Source organism: Nansenia antarctica, assembly GCF_963989245.1.
Source record: "Nansenia antarctica genome assembly, chromosome: 5".
In the NCBI taxonomy this organism is placed as follows: Eukaryota; Metazoa; Chordata; class Actinopteri; order Argentiniformes; family Microstomatidae; genus Nansenia; species Nansenia antarctica.
Genome location: NC_137690.1, coordinates 34,609,627 through 34,637,129, shown reverse-complemented (window position 1 = coordinate 34,637,129; position 27,503 = coordinate 34,609,627). Strand labels below are relative to the sequence as shown.

The 27,503-nt window shown below is 44.1% G+C and overlaps 1 protein-coding gene across 1 annotated transcript in view; it reads left to right on the top strand.

Moving 5' to 3' along the window:
• The window catches only part of jak2b (Janus kinase 2b), a 55,357-nt gene extending 32,459 nt beyond the window's left edge, over window positions 1-22,898 (top strand). The window contains exons 20-24 of the mRNA XM_080530633.1: window positions 846-970; window positions 1,865-2,037; window positions 2,382-2,499; window positions 13,903-14,016; window positions 22,233-22,898. Of these exons, the coding sequence (XP_080386759.1) occupies window positions 846-970; window positions 1,865-2,037; window positions 2,382-2,499; window positions 13,903-14,016; window positions 22,233-22,340 (638 nt within the window). The 3' untranslated portion in view covers window positions 22,341-22,898. The remainder of the gene's footprint in view (window positions 1-845; window positions 971-1,864; window positions 2,038-2,381; window positions 2,500-13,902; window positions 14,017-22,232) is intronic.
• Window positions 22,899-27,503: the final 4,605 nt, after the last annotated feature.

The following is a 27,503-nucleotide window of genomic DNA, read 5'->3' as shown; positions in this document are numbered from 1 at the left end:
TGATCACTAGGGATGGAACCATGCACTCAACTCATGATTCCATACCATTTACCATACTGGGTTCGCCATACAATTTTTTCACATTTTTTTTTTTTACAAAATTATTTTATTTATTTCTCAGAAAACAACTACAAAATACAGTATTTTCTTAAAGAATCGCTTATTTGTACCTCTTCATAACCAACAGAATAAGGAGTTGTTATACTGTATTGTTTGTTTTTGTTGACATATGGGATGTGTTCAGCTAGGCTCAAATCATTGCTGCTGATGTTCCTTAAGCACAGCTGAAGACAGGTCATAGAAATGATCTATTAGCATGTTAAACACATTTTCCCCTTTCCAGTTTGATGACCCTGCATGCAGAATCACTTGGGGGGGACTGCATTCCCAATGTCCATGTATCCAGCTAGTTTAGCTGTACACTTACAATAACACACCTGTATCCAGCTAGTTTAGCTGTACACTTACAATAACACACCAACAATGCACACTTCCACAACAGCATTGCAAGACGACTGCAGCGAGCTACAGCAATAACAGTTTAACCTTAAAGTCCAACAACATGGATGCTAGCATGCTAGCTAGTTAGCCTAGATAGATGATTTTCACTCCGAGTACACAAGCATGACAGCTTCGTGGCCTCCACCTGTCAATACGAAAGACACATCAAACTTTATTTGAGCGAGCTAGCTAGTCTTACATGTAATCTGCAAGTGTCATGGGCTCAAAACACCAAAAATGTAGCTCTGCATATTTTAATTTGCACAACGCTATTAGCGACAAGACCTTCACAAAAAGTAGGAACACAGCGGTTCAAATGTGTTTGTTTTCTGTTCTCTCTGCAGGCCGGAAGAATCTGCGCCTCATCATGGAATACCTGCCCCACGGAAGTCTACGAGACTACCTCATCAAGAACAAGGAGAGAACGGACCACAAGAAACTGCTGCATTACACCTCTCAGATCTGCAAGGTACTGAGAGAATCACATAGAAGAGTAGCTTTCTGCCAAACCGTTTTAACATCGGATGATTCGTTGAGAAGATCATTGTGGAACTGTCGAAAACTACTGTCGTAGTTTCTTTATTGCTCATAGTTCCTTTAAGGGAATATACATGAAAAAAGAGTCCTGGTCTGGCCTTGGCGGTAGAAGATTAGATCAGACAGTTTGTACATATTTCGCTTCCTTAGATAGTGAGTCTTATTTTGGCCCCTCTATATACACCTTGTAGTCACTCCAAACCAACCAATCATATGACAGATCCCCCTTCTGAAGACTTTGTCTGCATGACATTACATGTTGGGTGTTTTGGACATATTTCCAGAATGAATGAGGTTCTATCAAAATATGACAACTCATTATCTAAGGAAGCAACATATGTAACAAAAAACTCATTCTGGAAATATTTCCAAAACACCCTGCAGACACATATTCTGACAGAATCCCTCTCTGAAGACATTGTCTGCGTTGTCTTTTTCTGAAAAGTCATGTAGTCATGCTGTAATATACATTTGCATTTCCATTGTCATGGTAATTAAATACCATGGATGGATTATAGCAGAGTAAAGACTTGACTTTTCAAAGATGTAATGCTGACAAGTCTTCAGAGGGGGTGTCTGTCAGGTGACTAGTTGGTGTCTGGAACATATGTTGCACTTATGTTCATATTGGGGGCCAAAATCAGACTCCTCACTATCTAAGGAAGCAATATATGGAACAAAAAACATTCTCCACTGATCAACGACTCTTCTTTTTTCCATCCATTTGAAAACTGTAGACTGCCCCCTAGTGGTGGATGAAGGTCAATGTCCTGAATGCTGTGACTCGACCCTGGTGCTGTGATTCATTGACTGTGTGTTTGTACAGGGTATGGAGTACCTGGCAACCAAGCGATACATCCACAGAGACCTGGCCACCCGTAACATCCTGGTGGAGAGTGAAGTGAAGGTGAAGATCGGGGACTTTGGCCTGACTAAAGTCCTGCCCCAGGACAAGGACTACTACATGGTCAAGGAGCCTGGCGAGAGTCCAATATTCTGGTTAGACATTTCATATCTTGTTAACTGGCTCAACAGCAAGTCTTTCTTGTTTTCTTAGCGTTGTAAGATCTTTGGTTTTATTTGATTTATTATTAAATCAATGAACTAAATTAATAAGTATTATTCATTAAGTTTGCAGGAAAAATGCTATACAAATAAAAGTTATTATTATATTGTTGTTATTGTTGTTGTTGTTGTTATTATTAACAGAAGCTGTTTTTGGTTGGTCTTCACCCGAGTGTCTTGGTTGTTTACTTGGTTGTCCCATCCAAACTCCCTAACCTTCCACTTCTCAGTCGTGTTAGAAGAAGGTCAAACGTCTCTGTGTTTTGACCTCTGTGCAGGTACGCCCCAGAGTCTCTCACAGAGAGCAAGTTCTCGGTGGCGTCTGACGTGTGGAGCTTTGGAGTGGTCCTCTACGAACTCTTCACCCGCAGCGACAAGAGCTGCAGCCCACCTGCTGTGAGTCTGTCTGTCTCTATCTGTCTGTCTGTCTCTCTCTCTCTCTCTCTCTCTCTCTACCTCTCTCTCCCTGTCTCACTCTCTCCCTGTCTCTCTCTCCCTGTCTCTCTCCCCCCCTCTCTCTCTCTTTCCCTCTCTTTCTCCCCCTCTCTCTCTCTCTCTCTCTCTCTCCCTCTCCCTCTCCCTGGCTCGCTCTCTCACCTCCACTTAAACAGATCGGGAGAATACCATTTAACAAACAACATGCTCTTCAACCTCATAAACTCTGCTCCCCCTTCCCTTCGATGCTCTTGAGCCAAACTGAAAGGTCGACAACGCAGGATTCTTCAGACTCAGCACAGCCAACTGAATTGTTCACAGTAGATAAACTCCAGGTCTCCCCACAGTCCTGCGACTCATCACAGCCTACAGTAAAGGGCCCTACAAACTCATCACAGCCTACAGTAAAGGGCCCTCCAAACTCATCACAGCTGGCTGAACTGCGCTCTTCAATCACCAGGGCAAGACACATCGTTGGTCAAGTTGTTGAACCCCCACTAAAGCGATTGCAGCCCCCGTTCTCTCTCCCAAACTCCCTGTGACGCCAGCCTCATCGACAATACCTATTCTGTTCCCACTGCGCGTAACCAGGGCGCAACTTCCACAGATAGCGAACACACACTGACACACAAATGAATCCTCAGACGCTGGAGTAAAGTTTAGTTCTTTACTCAACCCTCAGAAACATGAGTGGTCGTTTGGTTATTTTTTAAAACTGTAAATAAACATAAGAGTACAATTACTGTAATGCTCAAAACTATACTGTTACACTTTCAACATCAACAGTATGTAGCCAACATATAATATCAATATAGCAATACAAATAGTTATACTTAAATAATATAAGCTATGCATTTATAAACATATACAGTATACATTGTAGTTAAACAAGAAAAGAAAAGGCAACTTACAAGCAAAGCCTTTTCCAGGGCAAGAATGTAAACAAAGAGATTCTCCGGAGCTTTTCCTCTCAACTAGCTGCTGCTACGAGCTATCACGTCTGAACAGTGTGCTCACGTCATGTGACTAATGTTCGTCATGTGACTAATCAAAACCGAAACTGAATAAAGGCAGTAACAAATGTAATGTCATAAAATGTCCACTAGATGTCTCTAAAATGAAAACCTAAGAAACCATGACACTCCCCGTCTGGTATGGAGGAAATACCACTATGAACTAACTCAGGGATACTCAGTCCTTTGGCGACATGAGAAGCACTGTCTCAGATATTGGTCTCAAGAACGTTTTAGCCGTCCCATGTTTGGTGATCTTCACTTCGATTCTTCTGATCTTCCCGTCCTTGTCAGGGAATGTCTGGCTGACTAGTCCTAAGGCCAGTCGTTGCGCTTAGCTTGAGCATCTTTGAGAAGGACCAAATCCCCTACTTTAAGGTTCGGACGTTCCTCTTGCCACTTGCTGCGACTCTGTAGTGTCGTGAGGTATTCATGTCTCCATCGGCTCCAGAAAGTATTTGCAAGGTGTTGAACCTGTTTCCACTGCTGTCTGTGGAGGTCCATATCACTAAAATTTCCCGGAGGAGGAAGTGGAGTGCACATCTTCTGCGTAAGAAGCATAGCTGGTGTTAGAAGAAAAGGAGAGTCTGGATCCATTGAGATGGGGGTGAGAGGTCTGGCGTTGATTATGGCTGTAACCTCTGCCATCAGGGTGGAGAGAACTTCATGAGTCAGGCGAGAAGGGCAAGCCTTGAGCAGCATGGAGTCAAGTATGCGCCTTGACCTATCATCCTTTCCCAGGAGCCTCCCATGTGGGATGAGTGAGGTGGGTTGAAGACCCATGAGCAGCCCTCTTCTCCCAGGTACTTTCGAATGCTAGGCATGTTGGGGTCGGTCGGCAGAATGTTCAGCTCTCTGCATGCGCCTGTGAAATTTGTTCCACAATCTGATCTAATCTGTTTGGCAGGTCCTCTTAGACTAAAGAACCTGCGTAGCGCATTGATAAAGCATGATGTGTCCATTGACTCAATCAATTCGATGTGGACAGCGCGCGTACTTAGACATGTGAAAAGAACAGCCCATCTTTTACTGTTTGCCTGTCCTCCTCTTGTGCGTCTTGTGCTTACATGCCAGGGGCCGAAGACGTCCAGTCCCACGTAGGTGAATGGGGGTTCAGTACTCAGGCGATCAACAGGTAGGTCGGCCATCATCTGTTCCGTCACTCTGCCTCTGAGCTTCTTGCAGGTTACACAGTCGTGAAGGATGCCTTTGATCAGTCGTCTTGCTCCCATGATCCAGTACCCTGCAGTGCGGACAGCGCCTTCGGTAAAGACTCGGCCTTGGTGCATCACCCTTTGGTGATGGTGTTCCACAAGTAGCTTTGCGATGTGTTTCCGTCCCGGAATAACAAGAGGGTGTTTTTCCTTGTAGGCGAGATCTGAATGTCTGAGCCGTCCCCCTATTCTCAGGAGGCCTTCTTCGTCGCAATAGGGATTGAGTTTCTTCAGAGGACTACTTCTTGAGATGTCCTTTCCACTTGCTATGCACGCAAGTTCGTCCTTGTAAGCCTCTCCTTGCACGCATTTGATGATGATGAGTTCAGCTTTTGTCAGTTCTTCAGCTGTGCGAGGCTGCTTGCAGTGATGCCACGAACTGCAAGTTTGATCCTGATCTTTGCTGGTAGCCTTACAGGATTCCACGATGTGGATGAGTGAACTTGTTGCTCTCACAAGTCGCTTCCATGAGGAAAAACGCTCGAATCTGTGAGATCCAAGGTGTGTTCTGTCGTTGGGCAGGTTGGTGATGTGTGCCCGTACCTCTATGTCTGAGTCCGGGTTGATGAGGTCAAAGACTTCAGGTGATGATGGTTCCTCTACTTGTAGCAGAAACGTTGGTCCTCTAAGCCAGGTTGTCTCACCTAGCATAGCTGCAGGCACAGAACGTGTGCCAAGGTCAGCTGGGTTATGGCTTGTGGAGATGTAGTGCCACTGGGTTGGTTCAGAAGACCGCCGTATACGCTGCACTCTGTTGCTCACATATACATAGAACCTTCTTGTCTGGTTGCTGATGTATCCTAGGACAACTCGGCTATCTGTATAGAACTTTACAGCATCCAGAGCTATATCTAGCTCGCTTTTGACTAGCTCAGCGACTTCCACACCCAACACGGCAGCTCCCAACTCCAATCTTGGGATAGTGTGAGCCGACTGTGGAGTTAACTTAGCTTTTCCAAGGACAAATCCTACTTGACATTTTTGCTCAACATCAATTACTTGGAGATAGGCGACTGCTGCAATAGCCTTCACTGAAGCGTCTGAGAACACGTGTAGCTCCTTTCTTATGGCTGTTGAGATTGTAGAAGCAGAATAGGTTCTTGGGATCTCCAACTGCCTGAGGTCTTGAAGAGAGCTTCTCCAAGCGTTCCACTCAACTTCCCTTTCTGGAGGAAGAGGAGAGTCCCAGTCGGAGGCTTCGTTTGTGAGCTCTCGTAACAGGATCTTTCCCTGTATCGTAACTGGTGCAACGAATCCAAGTGGATCGAAGAGGCCGTTGACAGTAGCTAGAACACCCCTACGTGTGAAAGGCTTTGTGGATTCTGCTACTTGAAACGTGAAGACATCTTTCTTCAGATCCCAACTCACTCCAAGGCTCCGTTGAATAGGAGTGGGATCGACATCCAAGTTTAGGTCTTTGAGTCCCTTTGCTCGGTCCTCAGCAGAGAATGCTTCCATAACCTCCTGGCTGTTGGAAGCAACTTTGTGAAGTCGCAGGTTCGACACAGCAAGCATCTCCTGTGTCCGCTTCAGTAGGTCGATGGCTTCACGTGCTGTGGGCCTTAACAGGAGTCCGTCGTCAACGTAGAACTCTCTTTCGATGAACTGTTTGGCGTCAGACCCAAATTCTTCTTCACCATGAGCTGCAGCACGTCTGAGACCATAGATTGCCACCGCAGGAGAGGGACTGTTCCCGAATACGTGAACCTTCATGCGGTACTCACATATGTCGTTCCTAGGATCGTTGTCCTCGTACCATAGAAAGCGGAGAAAGTTCCTGTGGTCTTCTTTCACAAGGAAGCTGTGAAACATTTGTTCTATGTCCACAGTGACAGCGATCGGTTCTCGTCTGAATCGCACCAGTACTCCTAAGAGGCTGTTATTTAAGTCCGGACCAGAAAGGAGAACATCGTTCAGTGACACACCTTTCCATTTTGCACTGGAATCGAAGACGACTCGAATCTGGCCTGGCTTCTGAGGGTGATAAACCCCGAAGATAGGTAAGTACCAACATTCTTGTCCGTTCTCCAATGTAGGAGCCAGCTCAGCATGATCACGGTCGAAGATGTTCTGCATGAACGCGATGAAGTGCCTCTTCATCTCGGGCCTTTTCTCCAGTGTGTTTTGAAGAGAGGTAAGTCGTGTGAGGGCCTGGCCTCGGCTGTGAGGGAGTTGCTGACGGGGTGTTCTGAATGGCAATGGTGCCACCCAGCTGTTGCAGTCATCCATATACATTTCTTTGTCCATGACCTTTAAGAACAGTCTGTCTTCAATAGAGAGTCCAATCTTGTTGTCATCCCCGGACGTGTTGAAGATGGTGCTCCCTAAGTTGCATTCCCGGATACTGTGGGTGCCTTGCGCTGGGGCAATTTGATGTGCTGGCTTCGGAACATATTGCTCCTTCACCTGGATCCTGTTCGGACATGGGCTGAAGAATGAAGGGCGTTGGTTCTCAAGCACATTGGTGCGGTAGCTTTGGATGTCTGAAGGCTTGTGGGCTGCCTCTAGGCAGACTTCTCCTATGATGACCCATCCCAGGTCGAGTCGTTGTGCGTAGGGGGCGTCATGTGGACCGTTCCGTTGCTCCCGCACTTTATGAACTCTAAGGATGTCTCGGCCTAGCAAGAGAAGGATCTGTGCTTTAGAATCCAAAGGTGGTATACCATATGCTATGGGCTTGAGGTGGGAATGATGCAACGCTGCTTCTGGCGTAGGTATCTCAGCTCTTTCGGTGGGAATGTTGTTACACTCTATTAGTGTAGGTAGTGTCACTGTTGTAGCTCCATCCACAGATTCCACCACAAAGCCTGTGGCTCTCCTTCCTGTCATCTGAGTTGTACCTGCACATGTACGAAGTGTGAATGCTGAATCTGACCCCTTGATGTGGAACATATCAAAGAATTCAGACCTTGCAAGCGACCTGTTGCTTTGGTCATCCAGCACAACATATGCTCTGGTTGCTCTCTCTGGGTGTGCTTCTGGGAATATATTCACCAGGCAAATCTTCGAGCAGGATCTGCCGCTTTGACCCTCTCCACAGACTTCTGTGCAATTTGAGGTGACTGCAGATTGGTCTGATCCTCCTTCTCCCTCCCCGCCATCCTCAGATGGGGCTGGAGGCGGAGGTCCTGGATGAAGAGCCGTGGTGTGGCTGTTACTCTCACATTCCATGCACTTGATGGCTGTGGTGCAGTTCTTGGCTAGATGAGTAGTTGTGGAACAACATCTGAAGCAGACACCGTTGTCTTTGAGGAAGGCCTTGCGCTCCTCGAGGGGCTTGCTTCTGAAACCTCTGCAGCGTGTTAGGGGGTGTGGCTTCTTATGGAGAGGGCATAGTTTTTTTATGTCCACTGCTGTTCGGCCTGAACCGTGTTGTGTGTCTTTCTCGTGAGAGACGTCTGTCTTATGTGCAGAGACCATGCTCTTACTTTGTCTCTTGAATGGCTGCTCTGACTTCATCTGGGCTGTGTTACTCATCGATAGCCTGAAGCTTGGGTCATTGCGAGCTCGTGCCTCTTTGGTGATGAACTCGCAGAAGAATGTGAATGGGGGAAAAACTACCTGTCGCTCGGCTTTGTATCTGGAACCCTGTGATATCCATTTCTCTTGGATGTTGTAGGGCAACTTGTCTACGATGGGCAAAATGCCGCGTGAAGTGTCCAGATAGCTCAAACCAGGCAGGTAACCTTCGAACATGGCTGCTTCCAACTCTTGGAGAAGGTCACTTAGCTCTCTCAGCTTCACAGGATCTTTATTGCTGATCTTTGGGAAGTCCTCCAGCCTGTCGAAGAGGGACTTTTCAATTACCTCTGGAGACCCGAAGCACTCTTCTAAGCGTTCCCAAGCTTTGCATAGACCTTGAGATGAATGACTTACATGTACTGCTCTTATTCGTTTCACGTGCTTTGCAGATTCACTCCCTAACCACTTAATCATGAGGTCCATCTCTTCATTAGCACTGAGTAGTAGTCCGTCAATGGCGTTCTTGAAGGACGACTTCCATGCCCAGTAATTTTCTGGGTGATCATCGAACTTGGTGAGACCGGAGGTTACGAGGTCTCTGCGTGCTAGGTACCGAGCCACATCACTGATGTCGGTTGTGTCACCGCTTCCTGTTGGTTTGTATGGTGAACCCTTGGGCCTGCTGGGTGTGAGCTGCTCTGATGTCTTTGGCCTACTAGGTCGCAGTGATGGAGAGCTGTGCTCATGCTTCACGGTGGAGGAGTGCTGTCTCTCGTATGAAACAGTCAGACGCTGTCTGGGTGGTGAGGAGGATCTCAGCCTATGGACTATCGGTTCCAGATTGGCTATAGAGTCGTTAACATCTTCGGCAGATAGTGGTAGCTGTGACTGTTGTTCTACGTACTGGCGTGTGCGGTCAACAGTGGCATGAATGACAGCTTCGATACCGTTGTTTTCTTCCTCCGCTGCTGCTTCAAGAACATTAGCTTCAGCGATGGCTTCTGCCACTTCTTTCTCATGCAGCAAGTTCTTTAATTTTGCTTCCATTTGGGCTTTTTCGATCATAATCTCTGATTCCATTTTTGCATAGCCAGCACGTGTGCGTGCTACTTCCACTTTGACACGTGCATTGACAGCTGCCCTACTGGCTGTTGATTTAAAAGACCTAGATGTGCTAGAGGCCACTGACCTTGTCTCAGCATTGCTCAACTCTTCCATCATGAATATTGCTGTGTGCTTGGCGTGAGCAAGGATGATGGGGAGCAGTGCTTGCGCTGAAGATCTCTCTCCTTGAGTCGATCCGCCCGCTGAGTGGTTGCTTTTTTACTATTCTGTTCCCACTGCGCGTAACCAGGGCGCAACTTCCACAGATAGCGAACACACACTGACACACAAATGAATCCTCAGACGCTGGAGTAAAGTTTAGTTCTTTACTCAACCCTCAGAAACATGAGTGGTCGTTTGGTTATTTTTTAAAACTGTAAATAAACATAAGAGTACAATTACTGTAATGCTCAAAACTATACTGTTACACTTTCAACATCAACAGTATGTAGCCAACATATAATATCAATATAGCAATACAAATAGTTATACTTAAATAATATAAGCTATGCATTTATAAACATATACAGTATACATTGTAGTTAAACAAGAAAAGAAAAGGCAACTTACAAGCAAAGCCTTTTCCAGGGCAAGAATGTAAACAAAGAGATTCTCCGGAGCTTTTCCTCTCAACTAGCTGCTGCTACGAGCTATCACGTCTGAACAGTGTGCTCACGTCATGTGACTAATGTTCGTCATGTGACTAATCAAAACCGAAACTGAATAAAGGCAGTAACAAATGTAATGTCATAAAATGTCCACTAGATGTCTCTAAAATGAAAACCTAAGAAACCATGACAATACCTGTCGCCCTATCCATACCCCGACGCCGCAGGATACTATCTACTAGGGGTGCAACGGTTTAGTTGGTCCACGGTTCGGTTACTTACTGTTACTTTTACTTTATTTTGCTTACACTTATGGAACTTTAAAATGTAGACACATTCCAGAATATGACTGGTATATTGTATAATATAAACAAATATAAATATGTATAAACAAAAAATAACAAAAACACTTTCAAATGTGACACCAGACAGTTTTTTGATAAACCAGTAGGCTACATTACTTACTGAAACTACAGATTGTAAGCTTTCAAATGACGTGTCATACATTGAAATCCGAAAGAAGATGACGAAGTTAGACTCATTTGAATGTTGTTAGACCTCAGGCACATATAGGGTTAACTGGCTGTCATCCAGGAAACCGGAATCAAACGCTGCTAACAGCTAGCGGCTAACAAAACACATGTAGTATTTTAATAACATCACAACATGCTGATAGAACATCAACATTCTAAAAACACATAACTACACATAATTAGATGATCACACAGTCCTTGCTTTTGAACACGTCCTAAAACTAAAGTATATTTACAAGCCATGTAAGCCGATTACCGATAGCCTCCGGAAATCAACAATGAATCCATTCCACAAAGTATATTAAGAGAGCTATTTTGAGAGCTTTTTATAGCGGTTTCACGTATGCGAGTGGTTTACGGTTTCACCAACAGCAGTCACAAATGTGCCTCTTAGGCTTGACGACTGGTATAGGAAAGATAGAAATGAAAGTAAAGATGCACTTTAGCTATGAGAGCTCTACCAGCTGTAGCCTATTGTGTGTAGCCTTTTGTGCGCATATTATGCGCATATAAGACACGCGTGAAGCATTTCTACGACACGCGTGAAGCATTTCTGCGACACGCGTTTCTGTTCACTGTTTTCATTCCCTCATCGCTCTATTCAATGCCAAAACCAGAATGAATGACCCCACAACGCAGATTTGTAGCAATGCGGGGCTTCCTCAAACTGTTGCCATGTTCTCAACTCCGCTCGCCATGAACAAACATTTGAGCAAGAAGCAACTGCGTTCCAAACCAACTCCACCTCAGACTTTGAATGAAACACAGGATAAACCGAAAACCCGCACGGTTCAATACACTAGTGTTTCTTCTGGAAGGCAAACCGAACCGTCCGTTAAAAAACCGAGAACCGTTGCACCCCTACTATCTACATCACCCATCCCCCTCCCCCGGATGACACCCATAGTCAGTTGATGCTCTAACAGTCCCCGCTTCCATAGAGTTGATACCACTGACATTTCTGATATTCCTGAGACCAAACATAAAACCACTCAAGCTAGCACTTTTCAATACCAGATCCTTAGCTAAGTCTCTCTTAATCAACGACTTGATTAGCTCCTATGAACTTGAATTGTTATTTCTAACTGAAACCTGGTTAGATAAAGATAACAAGACACCAATTCTTATTGAGTCAGCACCCAAGAATTTAGAACCTTAGATGCTGTCAGATCCCATAAGAAAGGAGGTGGAATCGCCTCCTTTTTCAGAGACAGTTTTAACTGCAAACAGACACCATTCTGAGAATATTCTTTTATAATTTGAATATCTTTCAGTTGTTTTTAAATGCCCCCCTCGAATTGTATACAGACCACCCCAATACTCTACTATCTTTTTCAATGTACTTACGGAGCATCTCTCCATCCTTACTACTGAATTTAATCATCAATTTAAACTATTTAATCATTGCTGGTGATTTCAATATTCATGTAGATAATGTAGAGGACACCAGAGCCAAAGAACTCTGTCCTTTTAGATGTTTTTGAACTACAACAACATGTGAAAATCCTGACTCATAATCAAGGTCATACTCTGGACCTTATCATCACCAAAGGCCTAGATGTTTCAAATATTATTGTAACTGACATTGCCCTATCGGACTATTTTTGCATATTTCTTGACGCATCTATTTTCCCTGTTATTCAAACTATGACTGAAACCATTTCCAAACGACATATAAACCAACACACTGTTCATCGAGGGCTTTTCCCTAGCCCCCCCCAAAACTTCTATTTAGTTTAGTTTAGTTTATTTTAGCACATGATTAAGGAGGAACGAACAAGGAGGGAACGAAGCCCAGAAGGCTTGTACATAGTTCCACAGCCGTCAATATACAACAAAGGAAACTTAATAGGCTACATGTAAATAAGACAAGAGAAACCACAAACTAAGTCAAATCCATGGGGCAAAACGGTAGGATAGCACAAAAAAAGACACAAGGATACATAGAACTCACACACTCAGAACACATCAAGAATAAGAAAAAAAAACAATAAGTAAATAAATAAGAGCAATAATCATAGAAAGGAAAAATGTGTTAAATTTAAAAAGAGAAAAGAAAACTATCAAACTACTACAATCTATTACTAAGAATATTACGCAGGACCAAGATGAAATGAACGGCTCATGACGAAATCAGTTGCTTTCTGAAAACCGACCGAGATATTGATATCAGTGGCAAGCTCAAAGTGTTACAGATTTTTGGATCTCAAACAGATGTTGAATTGGTGGCTAGATGTTCGACAGAAAGGTTAAGCGGAGATGATTACTGTACCTTGTTGGACATGAGTATTTCACTCTCAGTAAACAACCTTCTACACGATTTCAACTTAAGAATCACAAAAATCATTGAGGGTATTAATTAATTAATTTTGCCATTTAGCAGACGCCTTTATCCAAAGCGACTTACAATTACGAATTACAGGGACATTCCCCCTGGAGTAACTGAGGGCTAAGTGCCTTACTCAAGGGCACACTAGTAGTGGTGTGGTTTCAGGCGGGATTTGAACTCATAACCTTCCGATCACAAGTCCAACTCACTATCCACTAGACCACCACTACCCCGTATTGCACCCTTAAGGTCCAAACACATCTATGGTAAACAAAAAGCTCCCTGGAGAACTGCCCCATCCGTGAAGACCCAAAAAAGAGAATGTCGCAAAGCAGAGCGCAGATGGAGAAAAACAAACCTTCAAGTCCACTATGATATCTATAAAGAGAATCTTCAAAACTATAACTTGGTGGTAGGGTAGGGTATTCCAGCAAGACAATGACCCGAAGTAGGAGTTACAAAGTACTAGCTGACAGGGTTCCCAAACTTTTGCACAGGGTTCTTTTTCCTTGTTATATTATTTTGAAACTGTAAACAAATAAATATACTGTATATATATATATATATAATATATATATATATATATATAGCTTGCTTTAAAATGTGATGAAATGTGTCATGTTTAATTTAGAGGTTAGGTTTGCTTTTTTTCACTTAGATATTAATTGTAAACGGCATTTTGACTAGGGGTGCCCACTTCTATCAATGTCTTTTATCCATTAACTATTGTCTTATTAAATGTTTTATCTATTTGCTTCTTATATTTGCTTTTATTCATTGTCATTTTTATTTTCTTACTATGCTCCTCTTACTGTATTTTTTTATAATGTATGTAAAGCGCTTTGAATTGCCCCTGTTATGTTATGTATGAAATGTGCTATACAAATAAACTTGCCTTGCCTTGCCTCTCCCTCTCTCCCTCTCTCTCTCTCTCCCTCTTTCTCTCTCTCCTCCCACTCTTTCCCTCTCTCTCTCCCTCTTTCTCTCTCTCCTCCTTCTCTTTCTCTCTCTCTCTCTCGCTCCTCCCCCCACTGTCACTCTCTCTCTCTCTCTCTAATACTGTTGTTCATTAATGATCCCTGCCTGACCCCCCATCCCCAGGTGTTCATGGGGATGATGGGGAATGACAAGCAGGGACAGTCCATCGTCTATCATCTCATAGAGCTCCACAAGTCAGGCAGCAGGCTGCCTCAACCTCTGGGCTGTCCCATGGAGGTAACGGAACTCAACTTTTTACATCCATTTAGGCTTAGGGTTAACCCTAACCTTTTTACTTACATTTAGGCTTAGGGCTAACCCTAACCTTTTTACTTACATTTAGGCTTAGGGTTAACCCTGACCTTTTTACTTACATTTAGGCTTAGGGCTAACCCTAACCTTTTTACTTACATTTAGGCTTAGGGTTAACCCTGACCTTTTTACTTACATTTAGGCTTAGGGCTAACCCTAACCTTTTTACTTACATTTAGGCTTAGGCTTAACCCTAACCTTTTACATCCATTTAGGCTTAGGGCTAACCCTAACCTTTTTACTTACATGTAGGCTTAGGCTTAACCCTAACCTTTTTACTTACATGTAGGCTTAGGCTTAACCCTAACCTTTTTACTTACATTTAGGCTTAGGGCTAACCCTAACCTTTTTACTTACATTTAGGCATAGGCTTAACCTTAACCTTTTACTTACATTTAGGCTTAGGCTTAACCCTAACCTTTTTACTTCCATTTAGGCTTAGGCTTAACCCTAACCTTTATACTTACATTTAGGCTTAGGGCTAACCCTAACCTTTTTACTTCCATTTAGGCTTAGGGCTAACCCTAACCTTTTTACTTACATTTAGACTTAGGGCTAACCCTAACCTTTTTACTTCCATTTAGGCTTAGGGCTAACCCTAACCTATTTACTTACATTTAGACTTGGGGTTAACCCTAACCTTTTTACTTACATTTAGGCTTAGGGTTAACCCTAACCTTTTTACTTACATTTAGGCTTAGGGCTAACCCTAACCTTTTTACTTACATTTAGGCTTAGGGCTAACCCTAACCTTTTTACATCCATTTAGGCTTAGGGTTAACCCTAACCTTTTACATCCATTTAGGCTTAGGCTTAACCCTAACCTTTTTACGTACATTTAGACTTAGGGCTAACCCTAACCTTTTTACATCCATTTAGGCTTAGGGCTAACCCTAACCTTTTACATCCATTTAGGCTTAGGCTTAACCCTAACCTTTTTACTTACATTTAGACTTAGGGCTAACCCTAACCTTTTTACTTACATTTAGGCTTAGGGCTAACCCTAACCTATTTACTTACATTTTGTGTGATATTGTTTCTTCTTTATGCTGGTTCTCTGCCTTCATGATGTGTTCACCATAACAATGTGTTCAGTTACACATGATGTTCAGATACACATGATGTTCAGATACACATGATGTTCAGATATACATGATGTTCAGATACACATGATGTTCAGACCTTGAGGTTGTTTCACAGTGTAACATCATTATGGATTTTTTTGTGGAATAATCGGCGGGTGGTGTGAACGAATAATCGATTTTCCATTGTGTGCTGACATTCACAAATTGGCAAGAAATCACTTAATATCTTAAACGCGAAAAAAAGAAGAAACTTTAACAGTAAGAAATCTAATGGCGCTTTTCCATCAGCGGCCCGGCTCGGGTCGGGTCAGGTCGGGTCAGTTCGCTTCGGCCCGCTTCGGCCCGCTTTTGAGCAGTTCTGGTTTTCCACTATACACAACAGACCAGGAACTAGTAGGAGGAGTAGGAGATAGTAGGCGGAGTTACGCGTCATAAAAGCGCGCCATGGTGGTGACGTATATTTTCACGAGACACAACACAGCCACAACAACAGCGACATGGAGGAACTTGAAGCTATCGTATACTTTTTCCTCGGCATGTGGTATATTATTAACCGTGGTTTTTTGGGGAGAAAGAGAAAGAGAGAGAGGAAGCTATGTACACATAATAAAGTCATGTTTTTTGAACCCTTAAAACCACTGCCTTCACTTGTCTGCTTTATGAACTGTAGTATCATTGTGTGCCGTGTTATTCACGGACAAACACGGTGCCCTTTGTGGGTTAATAACTTCGGTTTACCGTGGGTTAGGATAACAATTTAAACGTGTCCGGATAGGGGAGAGGACAGGGAATCTAAAACCATTTGAATGGTGTAGATACGACACTGTTATCACGGTTGACACCGATGGTGAAGTTAGCAAAGGAGTATTGTGTTTGTAACACCTCCGGTGTTATTCACGGGCAAAGACGGTAAACGGAGGCACCCTTTGCGGGTTAATAACTTCGGTTTACCGTGGGTTAGGATAACAATTCAAACGTGTCCGGATAGGAGAGAGGACAGGGAATCCAAAACCATTTGAATGGTGTCGATACGACACTGTTATCACGGTCTATGACACAGCGCGGAGCGAATTCCCTGGTAGAAATTGTCTCTCCACCTCCACAGCCGGTGTCATTCACGGGCAAAGACGGTAAACGGAGGCACCCTTTGCGGGTTAATAACTTCGGTTTACCGTGGGTTAGGATAACAATTCAAACGTGTCCGGATAGGAGAGAGGACAGGGAATCCAAAACCATTTGAATGGTGTCGATACGACACTGTTATCACGGTCTATGACGCAGCGCGGAGCGAATTCCCTGGTAGAAATTGTCTCTCCACCTCCACAGCCGGTGTCATTCACGGGCAAAGACGGTAAACGGAGGCACCCTTTGCGGGTTAATAACTTCGGTTTACCGTGGGTTAGGATAACAATTCAAACGTGTCCGGATAGGAGAGAGGACAGGGAATCCAAAACCATTTGAATGGTGTCGATACGACACTGTTATCACGGTCTATGACACAGCGCGGAGCGAATTCCCTGGTAGAAATTGTCTCTCCACCTCCACAGCCGGTGTCATTCACGGGCAAAGACGGTAAACGGAGGCACCCTTTGCGGGTTAATAACTTCGGTTTACCGTGGGTTAGGATAACAATTCAAACGTGTCCGGATAGGAGAGAGGACAGGGAATCCAAAACCATTTGAATGGTGTCGATACGACACTGTTATCACGGTCTATGACACAGCGCGGAGCGAATTCCCTGGTAGAAATTGTCTCTCCACCTCCACAGCCGGTGTCATTCACGGGCAAAGACGGTAAACGGAGGCACCCTTTGCGGGTTAATAACTTCGGTTTACCGTGGGTTAGGATAACAATTCAAACGTGTCCGGATAGGAGAGAGGACAGGGAATCCAAAACCATTTGAATGGTGTCGATACGACACTGTTATCACGGTCTATGACACAGCGCGGAGCGAATTCCCTGGTAGAAATTGTCTCTCCACCTCCACAGCCGGTGTCATTCACGGGCAAAGACGGTGCATAATAGCGATTTTTGTGTTATGCTTGTTGTAAATAAAAGTTCTATGATGCATTGAAATGACATTAAACTAAGATAATACGATGGTCAGCATAATTTTTCGAATCTTTATTAATAAGCTATTACAGAAACTGTAGTGACATTTTCCAAGAGCGAATGTGGTATTTCAAGATGGCGGTTAGCGAAGAAATCTATGAACATGGGATGACGATTTCCATTGACCAATCAACGGTGTGCAGCGTCACACGTCACACGCAGCCTGGCAAAAAGATTCCGGGTCTAAATTTAGACCCTGGTATCGAAGGGGAGCTAAAGAAGCGAGCCGAGCCGACCTGACCCGACCCGGGCCGACATATGGAAAAGCGCCAAAGAAGCAGGCTGGCCCGGGCTGGCACGATAGTGGAAAAGGGGCTTAATTTATTCTGGTATTAATCCTCGTGAATTTCCTCTTCTGAATACTTAAATTAGGCTAACATAGCAATTATGCAGAACAGAAAAAAGGGTTAGGTTTAGAGCGGTGCACGCATTTTGTATTGCCAATTAAAATTAAAGCTCAAGTCCAAGCCATTTCCAATTACAATGTTTACCAATAGTCTAGCTATAGCCTGCCCTAAATCAAAACGGTGAAATACACCCCCAAAAAATAATTGCCATTGGTAAAGATTAAATGGAATTTAGTTTGTCCGTGGTAATAGCTACTCGGGTCAGTTTTGGCTAAAGCATTGTGAACGGACTCTGATCATTCAGCATGCATCTTTTTGAGATGCGAGGTGATGGTTTTTCGAAATTGAACCGTGCGTGCACTCTGGCTCTATGTATTCCATTCATTCTCAAAACCCCCTCCCCTCCACTGTACTAATAGGCAGCATATCTTTAGCCACCATGTTGGCATTTAGGGCAGTCTTTTTTCGCTGAGGCTTCTGTCACACTTGCGAGCTTGAATAAATGTCGCTTGAATAAATGTGCTTAATTGGGGCACCCTTGCCTCATACAAGAGCTATCCGGCTATAGATGAAAAGTAATAAAGGCGTTTAAACCGTAAGCGTCAATACCGTCAATCAAATTTCGTTGTTTGGTACCTGTACTGTAGCAATGACAATAAAGTCCATTCCATTCCAAATAAGGAAGTAGGTCCGTAATACAGCGCCACGCAGCGTAAATTCAAACACATGCACACCAACACACACATATTAGCAATAAGAGAAATGGGGTAGTGGTGGTCTAGTCAGTGGATAGTGAGTTGGACTTGTGATCGGAAGGTTGTGAGTTCAAATCCCGCCTGAAACCACACCACTACTAGTGTGCCCTTGAGTAAGGCACTTTGCCCTCAGTTACTCCAGGGGGAATGTCCCTGTAATTCGTAATTGTAAGTCGCTTTGGACTAAAAGCGTCTGCTAAATGGCAAAATTATTAAAATTAAAAATTAAAAATTATAGAAAGTATACCCGAAATACAGCGCTGTGTAACGTCAACTTAAGCATGCGCGCGTATATAAACAGTTAGTCATAGGAAGGAGTAAACCCATAATACAGCGCTATGTAACTATGTCAGTCAATGAGTTGTACAATCCCTGAAATTAGCTCAGACAGAGTTAGCTGGATAATAGGGCTGCCACAAACGATTATTTTCATAGTCATCGATTATTTTAACGATTAGTCGACTAATCGGATCATAAATTACAGCTTATCGCACAATTACTCAATCGCTCTTATTTAGCTATCATCTTCTAAATCAGCTTCTAAATTTAGCTTGAAGTTGTTAGTTGTTGTTGTAGGCATGTGCTAACTAAAAATAAAGACAATTAAAATGATTGTTCACTCAAAAATAGATATTTTAATGAACTTTGCAGATTTATTTCTGGCATCACTTGCATGTAATGTAATGTAAAGAGTAGTAGAGAGTGCAAACTGCTGAGTAAAATGAGGTAGGCTAGGCACTAGGCAACCAAAAGAATACAAAAACAAAAATAAATACTTGTACAGAGTACAAAAGTGTTGCTTTGCTTCACTCATCTCTGGCATCAAACATACATTTTAAATGTGTTGAATAGTGCTGCAAAAATAAAATGAGGTAGGCACTAAGGCAACTAAAAAAGAGCAAGGGGTACAGCACATAACGTAAAATAATGTAAGAAGGTTTTTAACGTAACGATATCGTTAGCCAATAACAAGCTAACTAGCTTACCGAGACGAGCCATCGTCTTCCTCGTCATCTGCCACAACGTGCTTCCTTTTTAGATGCTCGCGCATCATAGACGTGCTGCCATGATAAGCGAGTTCAGCTTTGCAAATTGTATATTTTACATTCTTTTTTTCAATGTTGTGGTTGAAATGCTCCCACACTTTAGAGGTACGAGGACGGGAAGACATTTCTCCGTTTGTTTTTCCGGGGATGTCACGTGTGCCCCGGATGACCGACACTGCGCATGTACATCAAAGACACTGGGAGACGCTAGCCAGTGGCAGCTTCAGGGAAGAAAAACGAATGCTTATCGCTTATTTCAGCTCCCAAAAAACATGCGACGACGTCGATTACCAAATATGTCGGCGACGATTTTGGTAATCGACGTCGTCGCGACTAGTCGACTAATCGTGGCAGCCCTACTGGATAATGACCTTGGGACTGTTTACTCACGTTGTCATCATCCTGTGAAGCCTATGGAGAGTCTGAACGGTTTTCAGTGATTAATTAAACTGGTCAATCAAATCAGGCATATAAGTCCTCTCATAGTATCGCAGTTCAAAAAAGCGATGCAGCCTCCCGGTGAAAAATAAGCACAGTATAAACAAAACATAGAGCTAGCCAGCCCCGGTGACTTATGATCAGGGTCATATGAGTTCAATCCTTCTTGGGTTGTCAACAGTTCACGGTAACGTTATTACGGGGCAAAAAGAAAAATGGTAAATGCTATTTAGAAGTTAGTTAGGCTAAGCATAGCTTTAACTTTATACTAGCAGTCATGAAGGTAATCGTTTCCTCTTGGTGTGTCAGCTACAGAATAGCTTATGCTCACCGCATATGGCCATATACTAGTCAGCATCCCCGCCACCATCCGCTCCAGCAACGCGTTGGTTATAAAACCGTTGTGCTTCTGGGGCAGTCTTGAAGTCGTAGATTTTGTCCTTGAAGTCCATTTTTAGAAGAGCAGGATAAATTAGACGGAACTTGACCTTCTTCTCGTAGAGCAGTGATTTCACTCGGGCGAATGACGCACGCTGCTTGGATGTGTTGATGCTGTAGTCTGGGAAGAATGGTACTTTACGTCCACTCCATACAAGCTGATTACGGTCGCATCTCAGAGCCCGGGCTTTGTCCTGGTAGTAATGGAAACGGACAATCATCACTCTGGGTTGTCCAGTGGGTCCAGGACGTACTTGGCCAATCCGATGCGCACGGTCCAGCACAGGGGGAGTTGGATAGACAGAATATTGATGACTCGTAGGTTGCACCTGCGGGACCGATTTTCAATGTCCTCCGCGCGGCTAGCGAGAGCTTCATTCTCGGAGCTAAGTCGTTCACAGGTCTTTTCCAGGGCTATAGTCGTGTCACTGTATCCATTGAGCGCCCTTTCTAATTCAGCAATGCGTTTACCATGGTCAAGGGTGGTTGATTGCACAGCATCTAAAGACTCCTTGAATGGAGAGAGGGCGCTTTCGATCAATCCCTTAATCATGTCCTTCATGTCTGTGACTAGCATTAAGCGGAGATTTTGTAGGTCGTGGGCAGGTTCGCTGAGGCTTCGGCCGCCATATTAGCTACTTCGCTAGCGTCTTCTGCTAAATGTTGAGGTGTAGATGGTCGTGTGCCCCTTTGGGTGCGTCTGTTGGGCATATCCTCGAGACAAGTTGTACAACTGAACTTTTTCTAATTGTTTTTCTTAAAAATAAGTTTAAGGGATCACCATAGGTGAGGTTTAAAATATTAAATACTGGGAGCCACCCTCCACGCGTCTACCTCCTTTCACATCGTAACCGGAAGCCCCTACCAGGGTCTTCTATTGATGGTCTACCATGGTCTTCTATTGATGGTCTACCAGGGTCTTCTATGGTCTGACACTATGGTCTGACTCCATGGTCTTCTATTGATGGACTACCAGGGTCTTCTATGGTCTGACTCTATGGTCTGACTCCATGGTCTTCTATGGTCTGACTCCATGGTCTTCTATGTTCTGACTCCATGGTCTTCTATTGATGGTCTGACTCCATGGTCTTCTATTGATGGTCTGACTCCATGGTCTTCTATGGTCTGACTCCATGGTCTTCTATGGTCTGACTCCATGGTCTTCTATGGTCTGACTCTATGGTCTGACTCCATGGTCTTCTATGGTCTGACTCCATGGTCTTCTATGGTCTGACTCCATGGTCTGACTCCATGGTCTTCTATGGTCTGACTCCATGGTCTTCTATGGTCTGACTCTATGGTCTGACTCCATGGTCTTCTATTGTCTGACTCCATGGTCTTCTATGGTCTGACTCTATGGTCTGACTCCATGGTCTTCTATGGTCTGACTCCATGGTCTTCTATGGTCTGACTCCATGGTCTTCTATTGATGGTCTGACTCCATGGTCTTCTATTGTCTTGAAGTGTGGCCAGGCGGAGCTTTTGCGGGACTTGGACATTGTTAGCCAGACAGAGAGCAACAGAATGCACTGTACACTAACTAACTTACACAATGCGCTGAATGACGTCATGATGAGTTGAATGACGCCAGACTCTCGCCCCGTTCCACACTCAATAGCGTTACTGAACTATATTAATATTTATTTACTCTTGTGTCCTGTGTGTATTGTTTTTCTCTGCGTGATTTAATAAACAACTAATAGTGCTACAGAACAGACATTAGTTAATGTCCGTTAATTATCGTTTATTGGAATGGGGGAAACGGTTTAACGGTCCAAATGTTCAAAATCGGCTTTGACCCTGGAGAACTAATAATGAAATAATGGATTATTATTCTGCCCCATCCCTAATGTTTATGTTTCATGACATCACCTAGCATGTCACCATCCTTAAAAACAAGCGTTTGTTCTTCTCCCTCAGATGCATGAGATCATGGGGGAGTGTTGGGACAACGACCCGGGCCTGCGGCCCTCCTTCAAGGAGCTGGCCCTGCGTGTGGACCTGTTTCGGGACAGCAAGGAGACGTAGAGGAACACCCTCAATGCCCCACCCCTCTTCTTATTTTTTTTTTAATAAAGAATAAAAAGACTCATTCACTTGGCTGCCATGCCGGCGTCCTGCAAGTGTGAAAGGGACAATGACTCCCCTCGTCAACAGTGTCCCTCTGCAAGGTGCCATGGTGTGGCGAAAGATCCAACTGAGAATATGAACCTCTGCCAGGACTCTAAGAGCTTGTATCAGACGAGGCTCTGCAGTGGTACTCTGTGCGTGTTGTTGTCCCTCGATGGTCTGGGCTAGCAGGGCTAGCGTTCACTACCTTCTCCCCCGTATGAGGAACCAACGCATGACGGACTGATCACACAGAATGTTTGTTCTTTGTATTCATTTTCTATATATGTATATACATATATTTGTGTACATAAGTCAAGAGGATTTTATAATTTTATAAAAATGAAATAAATACACTGCAGTCTATATTTGAACTGTCTGAACAGTCAGTGTAAATTAAGTACATTCAGAGATGATTTAAAAATCCAGTATTGTTTTTGCATTGTGAAGCAGGTGGTGTGAAATTAAAAACGATGTATCCACGCCTTTGAACTTGAAGTGTGGTGGAATGTCTTTCAACTGTGTGTGTGTGTGTGTGTGTGTGTGTGTGTGTGTGTGTGTGTGTGTGTGTGGGACCAGCTAGCATTGCTTCTTTCAAGCAACATCATCTCACCTCATGTTCATGGGGTTATATATGTGTGGTGTTATATATGTGTTGTGTCTTGTATATATGTGTTGTGTTATATATGTGTTGTGTTATATATGTGTTGTGTATTCATGTATATACACAATTAGATTAGATGAGATTCAACTTTATTGTCATCGCAGAGTACAAGTACAATACAACAAAGTGCAGTTTAGCATCCAACCAGAAGTGCATATAGTGATAAGGGCATGATATAAACTAGAGGTAGTGATAGCTAACTATGTAACATACAGTATGTATAGAGGTAGTATTGTAAACATCAGTATAGTTTAGAGGTATACAGTTATGGGCTATAGGCAGCCCCCCTGACTGTGAAGGCAGCCCCCCAGGAGGAGAAGGCAGCCCCCCAGGAGGAGAAGGCAGCAAACTTGTTAAAAAAACTGCTGCTGTTGAAATAACTTTTAGCTTCAGGGAGCTAGGTAATTCCAGACAGCATACAGAACACAGTCACAGTAAACTGTTTTCGAAGTAATTCTGCAGGTGTTACGGTCAGGGCTGCTGCTACTTACACATGCGTCATTGTTAGACCACCGTTAGTGCTAGCGGTATCTATTTAACACCATTAGTGCTAGCGCTATCCCCCTAAGGCTAAGGTTAGCCGCAAAAAAAAATGGGTCACCTTTTTGGGCCATCACCAGTTTGCACCCCTGATAAAAGAAGCTATATCAAAAGACGTGAAATATACAGTATGCTAAACGGTAGTCATTTATAATTTTACACTGGTTGCATCAACTTTTATGATTCAGCTTCATTGTACATCATCATAACCTCAGTCCCCATTACTACTGCAAATAAACCCTTGCAAATGCAGGCAGGTATACCCCTGCCAGGTCATACCTTGTGTGTTAGATTCAAATTGTTTTTGAGAAAGACTAGGGTCTTGAAAAGATCATTCTACATGAGCTTTCTTGACTTTCCATTTAGTTAATGTGAATGTTAGTTTCTCTCAACCACCGTTAGTGCTAGCGGTATCTATTTAACACCATTAGTGCTAGCGCTATCCCCCCCTAAGGTTAGCCGCAAAAAACAATGTGTCACCTTTTTGGGCCATCACCAGTTTGCCAAAAGCTCCACAATGTGGAGCAAGAGAGGAGGAGCCTCCACAACATCTCTGACCTGGAGAAGGAGAGGCGCCAGGTCCTCCTGGAGACCGTCACTGCAGAGGACAAGAGTCTGCAGAACGAGGCCCTGGTGGACAAGGAGGCAGCGGAGGAGGCTCTGGTCCTTTGCAGGGAGGAGGTGAAAGAAGGCAGACTGGGAGAGAGCGACCTCCACGTTATGGAGCAGGAGAAGAGGAGTCGGAGGGGAGCCTGACCGAGGTCAGGGCAGAGGTCCCTGGAGAGTGAGGCAGCTGAGGCTCTGGTCCTCACCAGAGGGTCCCTGCTGGACCTGGAGAAGAGCAGGGATGAGGCCTGTACGAAGCTCCAGGAGGACAGAGACCAGTGGGGGAAGGAGAAGGCCTCCCTCACAGCCGACCACCTGCGCACCGCTGAGGCTGAGGAGAGGAGCAGGGTGGAGATGGACGCGCTGAAGATGGACCTGGTCAGTGGCGCCGGCAGCCGGAATCCTGTACGCACTGTGCGTACAATTTTTTTTTAAGTTTTTTTTTTTTCTGTAATAAACGTGCTTAATAATTATATGTATTTTGTGTTGTGTTGAACTGGGTATATTTGCAACAGTGTTGCGGGAGATGACGATTTCTGCCGAATGCTGCTAACACTGGAACCACGTTATGAAACACCAGTATCATATGAGGTGTCAGAAAGACGCTTGACGACACACAGCGCCTTTCTGAACAGTTAAAAGGCAGCTGCGCTTTTCTCTCGCTTTTTAAAAAGCGGCAGTTTTTTCCCTTTTCCCATAGGGTTGTATGTAAAAAGGCGCTGAAGGCCACGCTTTTTTCTTAAAAAACAAGTCAAGTGTGAACACCCCCTAATAAAGTCTTTCACGATGCGTTCAGCCAATCACTCAACCCTAGTTTGTTGTTTGCCGACGGCGCTGGGAATGTCAGTGGGAAGGTGCGCATCAGAGTACAGTACTGGCGGCAGTGTGAGGGGAATGATTCTCCACAAGATATGTAAACATCACCGAACTGCAGCTCTGGCAGCGACTTCGCTGTTTTTAGTGATTGAAATACTGCGGCGGGTGCTCTATATGGATCGCAAGTGTCCAAAATGTGTAGTTTGTTCACATATCTTAGTTTTTCTTCTTTTGAGAGGTGATCTAAATAATCGTTGCTTGAAACAGGTGGGAACATGTGGGAGTGTCTGTCGATACCTCTGTTGGCCACCATGTAGCTTGCTACATCCCTATATTGTAGGCTAGTCTGCGCTATTTCTGCAAAGTTTTTTACGTTTCTGTGCGTACTATGAAATCGAATCCTACCGGCGCCACTGGACCTGGTCACCTGTCGTCAGCAGCTCTCGCTCTCCCAGACCAAGCTGCAGCAGGTGGAAGTCCAGAGCAAGCTGCAGCAGGTGGAGGTCCAGACCAAGCTGCAGCAGGTGGAGGTCCAGACCAAGCTGCAGCAGGTGGAGGTCCAGAGCAAGCTGCAGCAGGTGGAGGTCCAGACCAAGCTGCAGCAGGTGGAGGTCCAGACCAAGCTGCAGCAGGTGGAGGTCCAGACCAAGCTGCAGCAGGTGGAGGTCCAGAGCAAGCTGCAGCAGGTGGAGGTCCAGACCAAGCTGCAGCAGGTGGAGGTCCAGAGCAAGCTGCAGCAGGTGGAGGTCCAGACCAAGCTGCAGCAGGTGGAGGACCAGAGCAAGGAACAGCTGGACGGCCTGAAGTGGCAGTTGGAGGTCTCAGAGAAGACTCAGAGGGAAGACTCAGAGAAGACTCAGAGAAGACTCAGAGAAGAAAGAGGAGAAGAAGAAGTCCAAACTTTTCTTTGAATGTTTAGGGTTTGGGTTAGGGGCCTTTATCGTTGTATATATATTATATTTATACAGTGATTAAAAAATATATAGTGTTTGAATGACACACTTGCCAGCATTTCATTAATAAAAGTGTGCTAAAAAAAAGAATGTGAGACTTTGTGATTTCATTAGAAAAGTCAGTAATTAGTGTGCTTGCTGTAGGCAAAGGGTTAGGGTTAGCCACTTGGAAAATATGAAAAACAAAAAACATGTTTGCCATTTCTACAGATTTAACAATACACAGATATCTTACATCAATGTTCACACTGTCACTCCACATCTGAATATCTAAGCCGTAACATTAATAGTTTTTTTGCTGTTCTGGCCTTTGTTTGTTGGCTAGCTAACACAGTGGCTTAGACACCCGGTTACCACAATAACGGTCTATGGTCTAACATAGGGATGGGCAACTTGGATGGTGGTGGGGGCCACAGAAAGTCTGTGCTGGTGTAACAGAGTTAAACACATATGTACAGTTAGATCCATATATATTTCGACACAAACTGATTTTTTAAATTTGAGCTCTTTACCAAAACATCTTCAAGTTACAGTTATATAATGAATAGGGGGCTTAAAGTGCAGACTCTCAGCTTTAGAGTATGGGTATTCACCTCCAAATTGAAGGAATTACAGCTCTTTAATATGTAGCTCCCTCTTTTTCAAGGGACCAAAAGTGAAGCTGTTTCATAGGCCAGTGTGGGCTATTCCTTCATTATTTCTTTATCAATTAAGCAGGTAAAAGGTCTGAGTTGATTCCAAGTGTGGCATTTGCATTTGGAAGCTGTTGCTGTATACACACAAGATGCGGTCAACTGAACTCTCAATGCAAGTGAAACTGGTCCTCCTAAAGGCCGATTTAAACTTCTGCGTAAAATCGACGGTGTAGGCTACGGCGTATTTTGCGTTGGCCCGCGTGGCCTTGCGTTGCCTACGGAGAGGGTTGACGTGCACATCTCCAAAAATGTAAGTATGCGTCAGTTTCTACGCAACCGTAAGCTCTGTGATTGGTCCGCTTGGTAGCACATGATTCCGACAAGATTCTGACTCTCTCGTCGGCCAAAATGCGGAAGCCATGACAGAAATGTCATTTACATTTTCTGTAATTACTTATTAATAAAGATTTGAAAAATGATGATAACCATCGTATTATCTTAGTTTAATGTCATTTCAATGCATCATAGAACTTTTATTTACAACAAGCATAACAACAAAAAGATTGCTATTATGCCGCTTTGAGCTCCGTTGAGTTCCTATGGAAGCGTCAGGTTCAACCTAACCGGAAGAGGCACAGCACAGGGGCAAAGAAAACACACTGCCACCTAGCGATGTGACGGTGTAATTGCAGCGCGGCCTATGCAGAAGTGTAAAGTGCGAGACCCCTTACGTAGGCTACGTAGGCTACGCGCGTAAATTCGACGCAGAACTTTAAATCGGCCTTTAGGTTGCAAAAACAACCCAAAAATCCATCAGAGAGATAGCGGGAACATTAGGAGTGGCCAAATTAACAGTTTGGTACATTCT